This window comes from Rhinopithecus roxellana, chromosome 19, assembly GCF_007565055.1.
Source record: "Rhinopithecus roxellana isolate Shanxi Qingling chromosome 19, ASM756505v1, whole genome shotgun sequence".
NCBI lineage: Eukaryota > Metazoa > Chordata > Mammalia > Primates > Cercopithecidae > Rhinopithecus > Rhinopithecus roxellana.
Genome location: NC_044567.1, coordinates 33,612,298 through 33,628,981, shown reverse-complemented (window position 1 = coordinate 33,628,981; position 16,684 = coordinate 33,612,298). Strand labels below are relative to the sequence as shown.

The 16,684-nt window shown below is 47.7% G+C and overlaps 1 protein-coding gene across 2 annotated transcripts in view; it reads left to right on the top strand.

Moving 5' to 3' along the window:
- The window catches only part of TNRC6C (trinucleotide repeat containing adaptor 6C), a 139,763-nt gene that overhangs the window by 118,411 nt on the left and 4,668 nt on the right, over window positions 1–16,684 (top strand). For both annotated transcript variants that reach the window (XM_010381911.2, XM_030923618.1), the window contains 7 exons: window positions 2,317–2,484; window positions 4,125–4,316; window positions 4,815–4,958; window positions 8,867–8,983; window positions 9,451–9,645; window positions 14,707–14,777; window positions 15,962–16,101. In XM_010381911.2, coding sequence (XP_010380213.2) covers window positions 2,317–2,484; window positions 4,125–4,316; window positions 4,815–4,958; window positions 8,867–8,983; window positions 9,451–9,645; window positions 14,707–14,777; window positions 15,962–16,101 — 1,027 coding nt within the window. The remainder of the gene's footprint in view (window positions 1–2,316; window positions 2,485–4,124; window positions 4,317–4,814; window positions 4,959–8,866; window positions 8,984–9,450; window positions 9,646–14,706; window positions 14,778–15,961; window positions 16,102–16,684) is intronic.

Below are 16,684 nucleotides of genomic sequence, written 5' to 3'. Positions count from 1 at the left end.
CACGCCTGGCTAATTTTTGTATTTTTAGTAAAACTGAGTTTCACCATGTTGGCCAGGCTGGTCTCGAACTCCTGACCTCAGGTGATCCACCCACCTCGGCCTCCCAAAGTGCTGGGACTACAGGCATGAGCCACTGCGCCCGGCCACTTATCTTTACTCTTAAGGATTTTTTCTCTTAGTACAAGTTAAAGAATTCATGCAGTGAATCTTTGAAATTAGTTGAAAAATAATTTGGATAATATTTTATAATATTCACAGTGAAGTTATAAATGTATTAAAAACAAATAACTAATAAAGTATAGGAAACTTTGGTTGTAAAATTGCCTGTCTTGCTGGCTCTCAGCATTTCTCTGCATCAGCACCTATGTTGAAGAGCCTATTAGAAACTCAACAATTCATGTAAAGAAACCAGCAGCCCATGGTCAGTAGTGGGGGCTCCCAGCTACCTTCCTTTCCTCACATTCAGCCTGTCCTTGTTATTCTCAGTCTTTTGCCACCTGGAGTTCGTCATTTAGATGAGAAGAGCAGGCATATAAACAGGGAAAAATAACCTTGATACCAGTGTCATGTGATTCTCACAGGGGTCTAGAGAAGGAAAAGTTCACTTTCACTTTGAGTGGTGAAAGAAAAATCAGAGAATAGTATTAAGCTTGAACCTCAGATGATTAGATAGGATTACAGTAAGTAAAGAGGAAGCCTTTCCAAATGAAGGGGAAGCCTCACATAGCACAGAAGAAAGAGGCCTGGCCTGTTTCAGGGGCCCATTTTGCAAGGGCCAGGCCAGTCTAGCTGACTTTCCCAGAGGGGAAAGTTGGGAGAGATGGGTTGGGGCCAAACTGTGGAATCTGGAGTGTTCTGAAGGCCAGGTTGAAGCCCTGACATTGTTGCCACCTTACCTGACTATATCTGTACAAGCTGAAACGAAGAGAACTCAGAGATTGCAAGTAGACAGCCCCGTGGCACTGATGGGCTTGCAAAGGCGTTTTGTTAAGTCTGCGAAGCGTGTATGTGCATGTGCGTAGGCGTGTGTTAATGCCAACATTCAAAAATTGGGGAAAGTGGCTTCTGGTTTCTCTTAAAAATGGCTTTAGTGGGTCTGCGTTCCATGTAGCAATAAGTGGTTGGCCCCAGTAGCACCTGTTTATTTAGACAGGACAGACACTCTGGTTTGCCACAGTCCCCATGAGGCCCACCTCTTCATGTGCATGGCCCACTTGGCTCCTATGGGCATTTGAATTTGCAGCCTCTGAAATAAAGGTAAGAACCAGAATGTTCAGCACCTGGCTTAGTAGTAGAGGCTCACTGTGCTTACGTACCATGTGGCATAGTTGTGCATATGGTAAGGATCTGTGGAGTATGTGTATGTGGTCATGGGAACTGCAGCTGGAAATCCAAGGAGGGGGGACCCTTCTGCTCGTTATTCCCTTCCAAACAAGCAGTCTGTCCTGCTCCAAACTGGTGTCCTCATCAGAATGTCTTTACTTCAACCTTTTTATCATTGTCCTCCTTCCTCACTGTCTTTCTTTATTAACCCAGCTTAGTACAGGTCCTGGACAGATAACCAGCTACCTGCTTTTCACTATAAGAAACGAGCTCAGAAGCCTCAGCTCACCGTCCCAGCTGAGGGCAGATGGCAGCACCCCATCTGTCAAATAGTTCCGTTCCTTCAAAGTAGTTTGATATTTAATTCACAAACTCTTTCAGAGCAGACTTTTGTAAAGGAAACTCACTGAAGGTAGAACTGAATTATCCTATCAGTCTGTTTCATAGGTGGTACTTTAGAGTTCTGGAAAAGTGTTTTTGACCCAATGAGTTTCCATAAGATATCCCAAAACCAGAAAAGATTTTCCTAATAGTTTGGACTTTTTCTGGTCTCCTGTGGACTCTGAGAAGCCTCAGGACCATGTTTATCCAGCACTGAAACAAGTAAAGTGAAGAGAGCCGTGGGCCTCACTTAATCAAAGACTATTCACATTTTCACCTTAATTTAGGAGTAATATTCCGAGAAGTACATGCTGTTATGAAGACAAAAAGTATTTTTTCACTAGCACTAAAAGTTACAGTTAAAATATTTTGTTGTATCCCATCTACTTGGGAGGCTGAGGCAGGACAATCGCTTAAACCCAGGAAGCGGAGGTTGCAGTGAGCCAAGATCGTGCCATTGCACTCTAGCCCAGGCAACAAGAGCAAGACTCCGTCTCAAAAAACAAAAAAAAATTTTGCTGTAAGCGAAGACTGAAATAGCTTCTGTAGGAGAGCTTTAGAATGAAGTCTTTTAGAGAAGCAGGCGAATCCTAATCGCATCTCTCTCTTTAGCTGGACTGAACCCAAACATGAATGTCAACAGCATGGACATGACCGGTGGCTTGTCGGTGAAGGACCCATCCCAGTCCCAGTCACGCCTCCCCCAGTGGACGCACCCCAACTCCATGGATAACTTGCCCAGTGCCGCTTCCCCCCTGGAGCAGAACCCTAGCAAGCATGGTACGTCTGGGCTAAGATGCCTGTGGTGGGATCACTGCTGGCTTAGTAATCGATCTTCCTGTTGTATAACGTGCCCATTATATACTTTTCTAAGAATTGAGCACTGAAAGTTGGATTTAAAATAACCCATTCTATTATAGTGCATATAAGATCTCAGCTAGGCCAGGCGCGGTGGCTCAAGCCTGTAATCCCAGCACTTTGGGAGGCCGAGACGGGTGGATCACGAGGTCAGGAGATCGAGACCATCCTGGCTAACATGGTGAAACCCCGTCTCTACTAAAAAATACAAAAACTAGCCAGGCGTGGTGGCGAGTGCCTGTAGTCCCAGCTACTCGGGAGGCTGAGGCAGGAGAATGGCGTAAACCCGGGAGGCGGAGCTTGCAGTGAGCCGAGATCCGGCCACTGCACTCCAGCCTGGGTGACAGAGCGAGACTCCGTCTCATAAAAAAAAGAAAAAAAGATCTCAGCTAGTCAGTGATCAGACTTCTTAAAACCCAGCCATTAGATCTTAGCTACAAACCTAGAAATAATTTGAAAACCCCAGAGCAGCAAAGAATCTAGGTCATAGCCTATGTACTTTTTTTTTTTATATCTATATTCATCAACAAACACTTGAGTCTGCTGAAATATTTTCAATAAAATAGTAAAACACAAATAGAAAATCAAATATGCAGTATGTATGGGAACTGCAGCTGTAAATACTAGAGTGCATTTCTGTTGGTTATTCCCCTCCATCCAAGCAGTCTGTCTTACTCCAAACTGGTGTCCCCATCAGGAACTCGTTACTGATGGACACACCAGTAAGGTGGAAGCAAAAAGGATAACCGTAGGAGGTGCTCTCACTCTCAAGCATTCAATTCAGCTCTGAACTTGCTGGTAGAATAAACAGCAAAGGAAATTCAATAGGTTACATAGTTCTCTCTTGACACAAAGCATTCTAAAAAGAAAAAGGAAACTATGTCTCATGGTTAACTTACGAAAAATCATCACACACTGCTGGCACGTTTCTTAGCAGGAGGGCCTTGCTGCCTATGGCTGGTTGGTTTGGTTCTGTATGAATTTTTAACATCCACTGTGTTCTTCCAGAGTGAGGGTTTCAGACTAAAAGGAGGGAAGAGGTAAGAGCAAATTTGATAACTAATCACGAAGACTCATAAGTTGTCCCCTCATAAGGTTTATTAAGGGCAGCTTTCCATGGTATGGATATGTATTTTATAAAGATTTCTAACTGGACAAACTAAAATTGTTCTTCAGGGCTTTCGGTCTTTGAGGGCTGAAATTGGAGCTAACTTAAATAGTCACTGGCCAGGCATGGTGGCTCACACCTGTAGTCCCAGCTGCTTGGGAGGCCAAGGTGGGAGGATCCCTTGAGCCCAGGAGGTTGAGCCTGCAGTGAGCCCTGATCACATCACTACACTCCAGCCTGGACAACAGAGTGAGACATTGTTTCAAAAAAAAGAAAAAAAAAGTCATTGATTCTTACAGAATCCTAGACAGACCAAGTCTTACAATTCATGTAACCGAATAGAGCAAGGCATTGGACCTAGAACAGAAGGTGCATAGGGAGGCTTAGGGTATCTTCTGCTGTCTCTCAACTGGAGGGTATTCACTCGCTTCTTTGTGTCCTATTGTCCCCATAGGTGCTATCCCTGGAGGTCTAAGCATTGGGCCTCCAGGTAAGTCCTCCATTGATGACTCCTATGGCCGGTACGATTTAATCCAGAACAGTGAGTCACCAGCCAGTCCTCCCGTAGCTGTTCCCCATAGCTGGTCACGTGCCAAATCTGACAGTGATAAAATCTCAAATGGCTCTAGCATCAACTGGCCCCCAGGTAAGACCATGCAACACTTCCGTGCAACAGCAGCAGGTCAGAACACGCTCCAAGCCTACAGAGAGTGATGAGGCTGGGGGGATCCTGAGCTAAGGATCTGGAAGCGTTAAGCCCAGAGCTTTGGCATTTTCCTTGGAAATCCATTTGTCAGATCAATTTTGGGTATGGTTAGCATCAGGCATTTTTCTGTAATCCCTTAGTTCAACATGAGAAGTGGAAGGGGTGGCAGGGAGGAAGCACACTGTATACCATCTGGTAAAACTGTTGCGACTCTGTGTGAAAACTGTCTTAATATGATAGCTATAATACCTGGTTCTAGTTTGTTCCAAAGGATTGATTGTTTTAATGAAAGAGAGTATCAAGAGTATAAAGTGTACCTCTCATTTAATTAGCAGATTATAAAAATTTCTACAAACAGGACAAAACATCTTTTAAAATGTCATGAATCAATGTGCAGATGTTCTGATGTGTGGCTTCTCATTTGGGTTTCTTAAACAGAATTCCATCCGGGAGTACCATGGAAAGGACTGCAGAATATTGACCCTGAGAATGACCCTGACGTCACTCCTGGCAGTGTCCCCACTGGGCCTACCATCAATACCACCATCCAGGATGTCAACCGCTACCTCCTCAAGAGTGGAGGTGAGGGTGCTGCTCTGCCTGTCTCTGCGTGGACGATCTCTCTAGATCCATTTGGAGATGTCAGGGGTGACAGGTTGGGCTCTGAGGCAGGGATGATACAAGGCACAGTTGAAGCAGTCATCTGAAGCAGCATGAAGAGACGGCAGTTAGTGCTTATGGGGAAATGGACATCAATTTGAGTTCTGCTGGATTTTTTTTTTTTTTTTTTTTTTTTTTTGAGATGAAGCCTCACTCTGTCTTCCAGGCTGGAGTGCAGTGGCATGATCTCAGCTCTGCAACCTCCACCTCCTGAGTTCAAGCGACTCTCCTGCCTCAGCCTCCCAAGTAGCTGGAATTACAGGCATGTTCCACCATAACCGGGCTGATTTTTGTATTTTTAGTAGAGACAGGGTTTCGCTCTGTTGGCCAGGCTGGTCTCGAACTCCTGACCTCAGGTGTCACCCATGCTGCTGAATTTATTGATAAGTAATGTCTTATCATAAAAGTGCCATCTCTGATAAAGTTTTATCACAGCATGCTATTTTGTGGAAGAAAGAGCTAGATTGCCATAGGTACTACCACTAATAAGGGCACCTCGGTAGTTCCCAAAACGTTACGTTTCCCACTTGAAATATGACTCATTGGAGCCTTGTGTTTTGTGTTTGCTTCTTTTCTTTCTTTCTTTCTTTCTTTTTTTTTTTTTTGACACAGATTCTTGCTCGTTTGCCCAGGCTGGAGTATAGTGGGCTGATCTTGGCTCACTACAACCTCCACCCGCCTCCCAGGCTCAAGTGATTCTCATGCCTCAGCCTCCCGGGGAGCTGGGACTACAGGCGTGCACCACCACACCCAGCTAATTTTTTCTATTTTTAGTAGAGACGGTGTTTCACCTTGTTGGCTAGGCTGATCTCGAACTCCTGACCTCAAGTGATCCACCTGACTCGGCCTCCCAAAAGTGCTGGGATTACAGGCGTGAGCCAGTGTACCTGACTGCTTCTGTGGTTCTTTAAAGTGATAGGCTTCTAAATGTATCTGTGGTTTGACTGGAAAGCCAACATGAGTACAGATTGCCCTGTCTGTTTAATGCTGTGTAGTCCTTGGGGTTACACAGCTGCTTTTCAGAGCAGGGGTGTTATGGGTGTCCCTGCTGTCAGACACAGCCAAGTGGTACCCAAAAGGGAGCCGTGTGGCAGAGGACAGGTGAGGCGCCAGCCAGAATCAGAGACCCAGCCCTCCCTGCTTGTCACACCTGGTGGAGCACCAGGGTTGTGCCAGACAGGAAAGTTAGCATATTTTGAGGGTTGTGGAGAAGTGGGATGCAGGTTGTACAGATCCAGGTCATAAGGGAAGTTGGAAAGAATCGAAGTTGCTTAATACGTGGCAGAGTTCCCTGAGTGGTGCCCAGATGAAGGATCAAGTGGCCCCTTAGCCTCCAGGCAGAACCAGGGCCACTGGGAGTGGCCTCCGCCATCGCCTGAGTGTGCCATGATGTGATGAAGATGACCTGAGAAACACGTGGCAGCTCTTCTCCTGCTCCACATGCAGCTGTCCTCCATTTCCATAGCCTGTCCAGTTAAGGATATCGACTTGCAGGGAGGGCAGAAGAGAACCTCAGCCTAAGAAATGCATTGGCCATTGAGATAAGGCAAGGCAGTGGCATCTCCAACCCTAAGCCTAAGAACCAGCCAGCCAGCCAACCTGGGTGACTTATAGCTCCAAGTGAACATCATTTGACTTCCCGGGTGCTTGAGCCTGCCCTGGCACTTGTGCATAGACATCAGTATTCAGCAGCAGCCAGCTCAAGTGGCTCATGCCAGTCCTCCCCTTCAGCTCATGACCAGCACTAGGAACCTTGTTCCTCTACTCTGGTACCTCTCTTGGTTGTATTTAAGGATACATTAGGGTTTGTTACTGAAAGAAAGGGGAGTACAATGAACATCTCTTCACGTAGAAGTTGCTAACCAGAAAGCACTAGCAGGCTGAGCACAGCGGCTCACACCTGTAATCCCAGCACATTGGGAGGCCAAGGTGGGAGAATCACTTGAGGCCAGGAATTTGAAACCAGCTGGGCAATATGAGACCCTATCTCTACAAAAAATTAAAAATGAAAAATTTAGCTGGGAGTAGTGGCACACATCGGTGGTTCCAGCTACTCAGGAAGCTGAGACAAGATAATCACTTGAGCTTGGGATGTCAGGACTGCAGTGAGCTGTGATTGGGCCACTGCACTCTAGCCTGGGTGACAGAGCAAGACTTCGTCTTAAAAAAAAAAAAAAGAAAAGAAAAGGCCTCCCAAAGTGCTGGGATTACATGCCTGAGCCACTGCGCCCGGCCAAGCTGACACCTTTTTAAAGTAAAGACCTTCCTGAGCAAATTAACACAGGAACAGAAAACAGACAGCCTGAGTTTACATAACACAAAGAAGGGAGCAGCAGACAGCAGGCCTGTTGGAGGGTAGAGGGTGGGAGGAAGGGGAGGATTGAAAAACTGCCCATCAGGTACTATGCTCACTACCTAGGTGATGGATTGGTCTCTACAACACACCCCCACAGCACACAGTCCACCTGTGTGACAGACCTGCACGTGGACTCCCAGAACCCAAAATAAAAATTGGAAAAAATAAAAGTGAAGACCTGCAGGTTACCCATAAATGCTAACTTTCCTCAACTCTGGTGCCCTCATTGTAAAGAGGTCACTTGCAGCAGGGCAGCTGCAAACAGCTGTGCAGGTTGGACACTGCATGTGTCCAGGAGGTGCCACATGCCTGGTTATTCACTGCACAACGTCATGTGGGCCTACAGCTGAGATGCCATGGCTTTTCAGAAACCATCCGATTCTGTTTGTGGTCATCAGTTTAACAGCCAGACTGTGCTTATGTTCCCTCTACTAGCCAGGATCCATGCACTGGCAGAGTTATTGTCCCAATGAGAGCTCTTTCCATCCTGCATTCACCCCAGCTGTCACCGTTACTCCGTCCTCACTCTTCTTATCCAGCTTCTTGCTTTCTTCACAGAATTGAAAGGGAGAGTCACATTAGAAAATACAAAATGAAACCAAGCAGCGAGGAGCTGAGCTTTCACACAAGGGATCAAGGTGCCTTAAGGATGGCCCGTTTACCCCAAGTCTCCCTTTCAGGCACAGGGACAAGCTTTCCTCAAAAAACTACAGTCCTAGGGATAGAATAACTCAAGTCCATATACACAGTTATTAGGACAGATGTGTCTTAATTATTCATGTATTTAAAAAGGGAATCATGAGCCGGGTGTGGTGGCACCTGTGGTCCCTGCCGCTCAGGAGGCTGAGGCAAGAGGATCACCGAGCCCAGGAGGTTGAGGCTGCTGTGCACTGTGATCACGCCTGTGAACAGCCACTGTGCCGCAGCGTGGGCGACACTGCAACAGCCCCATCTCTAAAAAAAAAAAATTTTAAGCAAAATATGAGTGGAAGCTGACGGGACAACCCAGTCAGAAGAAATGTTCAAATTTGTATGGCACATTTTGTAATGAAAGGCTTGCAGTTTTGTTCTTCTATTTTGTAGCCATTGTTTGAACTGTGAAAGGAGTAGATTGCCCTGGGTTTTTATTTTCTCTTATTTGGGAGAGGAAGTCAATGTGGTGCTTTAAAACTTGGACATGGTATTTTAAGCATTCTGGTGGGAATTCTCAAAGAAGCTCGTGCTGCTGCTTGCCCTCTGATTCCTCCGCCTTCAGCAACATCCCAGGCCTCCCTGAGTGGCTACAGGGACCCAGAGTAGGAGGCGTGCCCTGTTTCTTCCTTCCCACATGACACTTTCATGTTCAGGCTTCTATTAAAAATGGCAGCCTCGGGAGAGGTTGATTCTTGATGGTTAAGATTCTCACACCCTGCAGTTAGAGTCACGAACCCGGACACCACCACCACCTTGCTCAGTGCCGTGTTTGGTTCTGCAGGGTCCTCCCCGCCATCATCTCAGAATGCCACGCTGCCTTCCTCGAGTGCCTGGCCGCTCAGTGCCTCCGGCTACAGTAGCTCTTTCAGCAGCATTGCATCCGCACCTAGCGTTGCAGGTACGCGCCTGGCCTCTAGACTTGCAGGTAGCATTTTCTTTCTTTCCCCAAACAAAACTTTGACAGGCCCCAGCTTTTCCTATTGGCTCTTTACTCACTCCCTGAGCTGGGAGGCCGTGTGGCATGATAGAGGATGGGTGGGGGCCTTGCCCAGGCACAGTGGGCACCTTGGGCACATCAGCTTGCACACAAATGGAAGTGGTAACGTCTTCTCCATGCAAGTGTGTGGGCCCATTGCCTTTTCTCTTCCTTTCCCCCATGGCCACAAGACAAGGGGTATGCAAGGTTTTGAAAACTTAGAGGCAAAACACTTCTGGGAATTTGCAGTTACTTGAGTTTGCCAGGGGCTTGACTTGGTGTTTCTTTGCCTCTCACACAGTCTGCTGGTGTTAGCACTCTCTGTGGCTCCCCAAACACAGCAGTGTTTGTCTCAAGACTGCGTATTCTCCATCTCTCTGCCTTTCTAGGTAAACTGTCAGACATTAAATCGACGTGGTCCTCTGGCCCTGCCTCCCACACACAAGCCTCTCTGTCTCATGAACTGTGGAAGGTGCCCAGAAACACTACTGCACCCACGAGGCCACCTCCAGGGTTAACCAATCCCAAGCCCTCCTCCACCTGGGGTGCCAGCCCCCTCGGCTGGACCAGCTCCTACTCCTCAGGTAAGCTCCATGCTCCTCGTGTTCTAATGGGGGCCTTACCTTTTAGGGGATGTGCTTACCACTTTGTCCTGTAACTCCTTTGTAAGGACCCCTGCCTCTAACTCTGGAGCCTGGGAAGGCTTAGGAGGGCACCAGGGCCGCCCTAGATGTCCAGGGCATTAGCTGGGTGAGCCTGGTGTTTTTAGCATCAGCCTAAGTGTGCCGGCACACAGCAGGTTTGCTCTGGGCCAAGAGGTCCCAGGCGGTTCCAGCACCCATTGAGGGCCCACACTGGCCAGCTCCATCCTCAGGAGTGCAGCTGCCCCACACTGGGTCATTAGAGGCCTGCACAGTCCTTTAGGCTGTCTGGCCCCATGAACCCCCATCGCACAGGGACCTGGATTTCTGCTTTTTATATTTGCTTCTCCACAAGATGTCACTGGGACATAAGGCTTTTCCAGACCCAAAACGAAACAAACCCCACCGGTTTGAAAACACAACTCTCATAATATTGCAGCTTCTCTCAGGTGCTTCATGTCGAACCTCAGAGATGAGAAAAATGTACTGGGAATTGAAGAAACTGAAGATTTAAACCAGTGTGGGCAACAAAGCGAGACCCCATCTCCACACCAAAAAATAAGTGGAGCGTAGTGGCGCATACCTGTGATCCCAACTGCTGGGGAGGCAGAGATGGGAGAACAGGAGATTGAGGCTACAGTGAGCTATGCTTGAGCCACTGCACTCCAACCTGGTGACAGAGTGAGACCCTGTCTCTAAAAAAATAATAGTAATAAATGACAAAATTTTTTAAATCAGCTACAGATAGTGTATTCGTCCATTTTCACACTGCTGATGAAGACATACCCGAGACTGGGCAATTTACAAAAGAAAGAGGTTTATTAGACTTACAGTTCCACGTGGCTGGGGAGGCCTCACAATCCTGGCAGAAGGTGAAAGGCACGTCTCACATGGCGGCAGACAAGGAGAGAGAGAGCTTGTGCAGGGAAACTCCCATTTTTAAAACCATCAGATCTCATGAGACTTGACTCACTATCATGAGAACAGTATGGAAAAGACCTTCCCCCATGATTCAGTTACCTCCCACTGGGCTCCTTCCACGAAACTTGGGAATTGTGGGAGTTACAATTCAAGATGAGATTTGGGTGGGGACACAGCCAAACCGTATCATTCTGCCTCTGACCCCTCCCAAATCTCATGTCCTCACATTTCAAAACCAATTATGCCTTCCCAGCAGTTCCCCAAAGTCTTCATTTCAGCATTAACTCAGAAGTCCACAGTCCAAAGTCTATCTGAGATAAGGCAAGTCCCTTCCACCTACAAGCCTGTAAAATCAAAAGCAAGTTAGTTACTTCCTAGATACAATGGGGGTACAGGCATTGGGTAAATACAGTCATTCCAAATGGGAGAAATTGGCCAAAACAAAGGGGCTACAGATCCCATGCAAGACTGAAATCCAGCAGGACAGTCAAATCTTAAAGCTCCAAAATGATCTTCTTTGACTCCATGTCTCACATCTGGGTCATGCTTAGGCAAGAGGTTGGTTGCCATGGTATTGGGCAGCTCTTCAGGGTACAGCCTCCCTCTTGGCTGCCTTCATGTGCTGGTATTGAGTGTCTGCGGCTTTTCCAGGCACACGGTGCAAGCTGTCAGTGGATCTACCATTCTGGGGTCTAGAGGATGGTGACCTTCTTCTCACAGCTCTACTCGGTGGTGCCCCAGTAGGGACTTTGTGTGGGAGCTCCAACCCCACATTTCCCTTCCACACTGCCCTAGCAGAGGTTCTCCATGAGAGCCCTGCCCGTGCAGCAAACTATCGTCTGAACATCCAGGCATTTCCATACATCCTCCAAAATCTGGGTGGAGGTTCCCAAACCTCAGTTCATCACTTCTGTGCACCCAGAGTCTCAATACCATGTGGAAGCTGCCAAGGCTTGGCGATTGCACCCTCTGAAGCCATGGCCCAAGCTGTACCTTGGCCCCTTTTAGTCACAGCCAGAGCAGGTGGGACACAGGGCACCAAATTCTTAAACTGCACACAGCATGTGGACCCTGGGCCTGGCCTATGAAGCCATTTTTTCCTTGTAGGCCTCTGAGCCTGTGATGGGAGGGGCTTCTATGAAGACCTCTTACGTGCTCTAGAGACAGTCTCCATTTTCCCCATCATCTTGGGGATTAACATGCAGCTCCTCGGTACTTAGGCACATTTCTGCTGCACCCTGCTTGAATTTTTCCTCAGAAAATGGGATTTCCTTTTTTTTTTTCTTGAGATAGAATTTCACTCTTGTCACCCAGGCTGGAGTACAATGGCGTGATCTCGGCTCACTGCCACCTCTGCCTCCCAGTTTCAAGCAATTCTCCTGCCTCAGCCTCCTGAGTAGCTGGGATTACAGGTGCCCACCACCATGCCCAGCTAATTTTTGTATTTTTAGTAGAGATGGGGTTTCACCGTGTTGGCCAGGCTGGTCTCAAACTATCGACCTCAGGTAATCCACCCATCTCAGCCTCCCAAAGTGCTGGGATTACAGGCATGAGCCACTGTGCCCAGCTAATTTTCTGAACTTTTATGTTCCACTTCCCTTATAAAACTGAATGCTTTTAAAAGCACCCAAGTCACCTCTTGAATGCTTTGCTGCTTAGAAATTTCTTCTGCAAGATACCCTAAATCATCTCTCTCAAGTTGAAAGTTCCACAAATCTCTAGGGCACCAGTCTCTTTGCTAAAATAACAAGAGCCACCTTTGCTCCAGTTCCCAAAAAGTTCCTCATTGTCATCTGAGACCACTTCAGCCTGGACTTTATTGTCCATATCCCTATCAGCATTTTTGTCAAAGCCATTTCACAAGTCTCTAGGAAGTTACAAACTTTCCCACATTTTCCCATCTTTTTCTGAGCCTTGAGTTCCAACCTCTGCCTGTTACCCAGTTCCAAAGTTGCTTCCATGTGGAGACCAGCTTGATTGGGGAAACCCTAACCCAGCGGTGCTAGAGGAATGAAAGACACACGCAGAAATATAGAGGTGTGATGTGGGATATCGGGGGTCTCACAGCCTTCAGAGCTGAGAGCCCTGAACAGAGATTTACCCACATATTCATTAACAGCCAGTCAGTCATTAGCATTGTTTTTATAGATACTAGATTAACTGAAAGTATCCCTTATGGGAAAGGAAGGGATGGGCCGAAATAAAGGGATGGGTTGGGCTAGTTATCTGCAGCAGGAGCACGTCCTTAAGGCACAGATCGCTCATGCTATTGTTTGTGGCTTAAGAATGCCTTTAAGCAGTTTTCCGTCCTGGATGGGCCAGGTGTTCCTTGCCCTCATTCTGATAAACCCACAACCTTCCAGTGTGGGCATTATGGCCATCATGAACATGTCACAGTGCTGCAGAGATTTTGTTTATGGCCAGTTTAATGGCCAGATTTGGGGGGGAGGGGGGGTTGCTGTTCCCAACATGTCCCCCATCTTTGATTTGTAAAGCAATAAAAGCAAAGGCAGCTTTGTCACGGTGAGCTACTTCTTGCAGGAGTCAGGATCCACATCTGCAGACTATACAAAGACAACGCAGATTAAAAGTACAATCATCGTTGAAATCACAGAGCTTCCAAGTGTTTTTATTCATTTTAATGAGTTACTAGCTGCTAATCTGTCTGCAGCTCCTTCTAGCACTCCAGTTCCTGGCATTAAGGTCAGGTGTGCCTGAGATGCTTTAAATATTTGTTCTTTTAATTTTGCAATATCCAAAAACAAGTTTGTAGAGTGTCCTTCTAGATGCTTTTTTATTCTTTCCCAAATTTTGATCTTATTAAGAGCTATTAATAGTTTCCACAAATCCTTATGTTTAGCTCCTACAATGGGCCATATCATTTGAGGTTGAGGTGCCACTATACCGCCATGGTTCCAGATAATAGGAACTTTTGCCATACTTCTTACCATTTCTACCCTCTGACCATTTTGTTCAGATCAGCTGAGCATAGTGTGGCCGAGGCACGCAGACTGAGAGGTGCAATTCAAGCTAAACATCTCCTTGGGGGACCAATTAATGATGATTCCATAGGAATCGGTGTGCAGCGCCTCTGCCTGTTCTGCATGTCCCTATCAGTTTTTTTGTCAAAGCCATTTCACAAGTCTCTAGGACGTTCCAAATTGTCCCACATTTTCCCATCTTTTTCTGAGCCTTGAGTTCCAACCTCTGCCTGTTACCCAGTTCCAAAGTTGCTTCCACATTTTCAGTATCTTTTCAGCAGCACCCCACTCTACTGGTACCAGTTTACTTTATTAGTCCATTTTCATGCTGCTGGTAAAGACATACCCAAGATGAGACAATTTACAAAAGAAAGAGGTTTGTTGGACTTATAACTCCACGTGGCTGGGGAGGCCTCATAGTCATGGCAGAAGGTGAAAGGCACATCTCACATGGTGGCAGACGAGAACAGAAGAGAGCTTGTACAGAGAAACTCCAGTTTTTTAAACTGTCAGATCTTATGAGACTATCACGAGAACAGCACAGGAAAGACGTGCCCCCATGATTCAATTACCTCCCACCACGTTCCTCCCACAAAACATGGGAACTCATGGACGATTCAAGATGAGATTTGAATGGGGACACAGCCAAACCATATCAGATAGTTTGAAAGTAACAGTTTCTGCCTTTTAGCAGCAGCCTTTAGGGATTTGCTCTGTTGTATTAACCAGAAGAACATGGGAGCACTGATTCCACACCAGGTCTTGGGACAGGCAGAGGTGGAGACCAGAGCTTTCCTGGAGATTGTCAGGCCTCTCATCACCCCTGTCTCTCCTGGCACAGATGGGAAAACACGGGTCTCCTGGGCTGGCAGGAAGATCCAAGAAGTCAGAGTCACCACGGGGAAGTGGGAAGGGGGTCTGCAGGGACTGTGAGGTTTTAGTTTACCAAAGAAAGCATGGACCTCCCAGGCTGAGAAAGGCTGTCCTAGATCATGCGGTGATGGCCCGTGCTGTCCCACACTTCAGCACAGTAAGAGGTGGGGAGGCCACACTATCCACTGGCACGGGGCCTTGTCAACCAGGTTCTCCCCTCTTGTTGCAGGTTCTGCCTGGAGCACCGACGCCTCAGGAAGAACCAGCAGCTGGCTCGTTCTTCGAAACCTCACTCCCCAGGTGCAGTACGGTGCCCCTGTGTCACTGAGCATGATCCAAGGAGGGTTCCCTCTTGGCTCTGGATGCAGATGAGGCTGTCTGGTGGGGTGGGATAATGGGGGGTTCTTGGTCAGGGTCCAGAGGTGATGCTGCATGGGAGGAGATAAGCAAGTGCCAGGCTTGGCTCCAGCAGTAGATGGGGCCCAGGGGCCTCTTTTAACTATGTTCTTGGTGAATTGTTTGTTTACCCACTAGAGGCTGGAAAAGTGTGCTCTGTAAATAGAATTGTTGATCTTACAACTACCCATTCAAGAGTGGTTGGGCCTGGCCGGTCGCAGTAGCTCACCCCTGTAATCCCAGCACTTTGGGAGGTCGAGGCCAGGGATCATCTGAGCCCAAGAGTTGGCGACCAGCCTGGGCAACATAGCAAGACCCCATGTGTGTATTTTTATAACATTTTTTAAAAGAGTGGTTTGACCACGTCAGACTGTGGGTCTAGCCAGTCCCTTCCCGGGACCCAGGCCACACCCACCTACACATCTCCCAAGTCTGTTGTGAGCAGCTGGACCCAGGTGCCTTTTGCAAACCAGGGGCTCTGTGTGACGTGCTCTGGTGAAAGGAGAGCTGAACTCAAAATGGGGTTTTTCTCCTTCCTCTGATTAGCCTAACTCATAAAATATAACTGAAACATCCAAGATTTTAGTTACACATTTGGCCACAGAGATACAGAATGTTAACAGTGTAAAATCACATATTATTAAAGCCTTTTAAAGAAAAACATTTTCCTGGCCGGGCGCGGTGGCTCAAGCCTGTAATCCCAGCACTTTGGGAGGCCGAGACGGGCGGATCACGAGGTCAGGAGATCGAGACCATCCTGGCTAACACGGTGAAACCCCGTCTCTACTAAAAATACAAAAACTAGCCGGGCGAGGTGGTGGGCGCCTGTAGTCCCAGCTACTCGGGAGGCTGAGGCAGGAGAATGGCGTAAACCCGGGAGGCGGAGCTTGCAGTGAGCTGAGATCTGGCCACTGCACTCCAGTCCGGGCGACAGAGCGAGACTCCGCCTCAAAAAAAAAAAAAAAAAAAAAAAAAGAAAAACATTTTCCTAGTGTTTAGTGTATCCAGTTTCATGTTTTCTCTTTGGAAGGCTGTAGTAAAAGAAATCAGAAGAAAGCTCATTCATGCCCCTGTGCTTCCTCTGTCAGATTGATGGTTCTACACTGCGGACATTGTGTTTGCAACATGGGCCTCTCATCACATTCCACCTGAATCTGACTCAAGGCAATGCCGTGGTCCGGTATAGCTCCAAGGAGGAGGCTGCCAAGGCCCAGAAGTCTCTGCACATGTATGTTTCCTCATAGCCACCTCAGCGCTCCAAGTAGCTCCACATCCCCCAGAGCATTAGGTTAGGGGTGTTGCAGGGGCGTCCTGAGCCGCCATAGCAGCATTCCACAGGCTGGCCACCCTCCCACTTCTGGAGGCCGGAGGTCTGACACCCAAGATGAAGGTGTGGGCAGGGCTGGTTTCTCCTGAGGCCTCTCTCCTTGGCTGTAGACAGCTGCCCTCTCCCTCTGTTCTTACATGGTCGTCTCTTTGTGCATGTTGGTGCCCTGATCTCTGCTTATAAGGACACCAGTCATGTTGGACTAGGGCCCACCCATGTGACCTCATGTAACTAACTTAATTACCTCTTTAAAGACCCCATCTCCAAACACAGTCACATGGGGAGGTACTGGGGGTTAGGACTTCAGCAAAGGAATTGGGGGAAGGTGACACAGGTCAGTTCCTCACAGGTATCTTGAGACTTATTACTGGTTTTTTCTGCTGCTGAGCTGCTGTGTCTACTCCCCTCTCCCTGTGACACATTCCTACACAGGGCCCAGCGGCGGTCCTCACTGCCAACCCTTCACCCTAACAAAAGGTCGCTT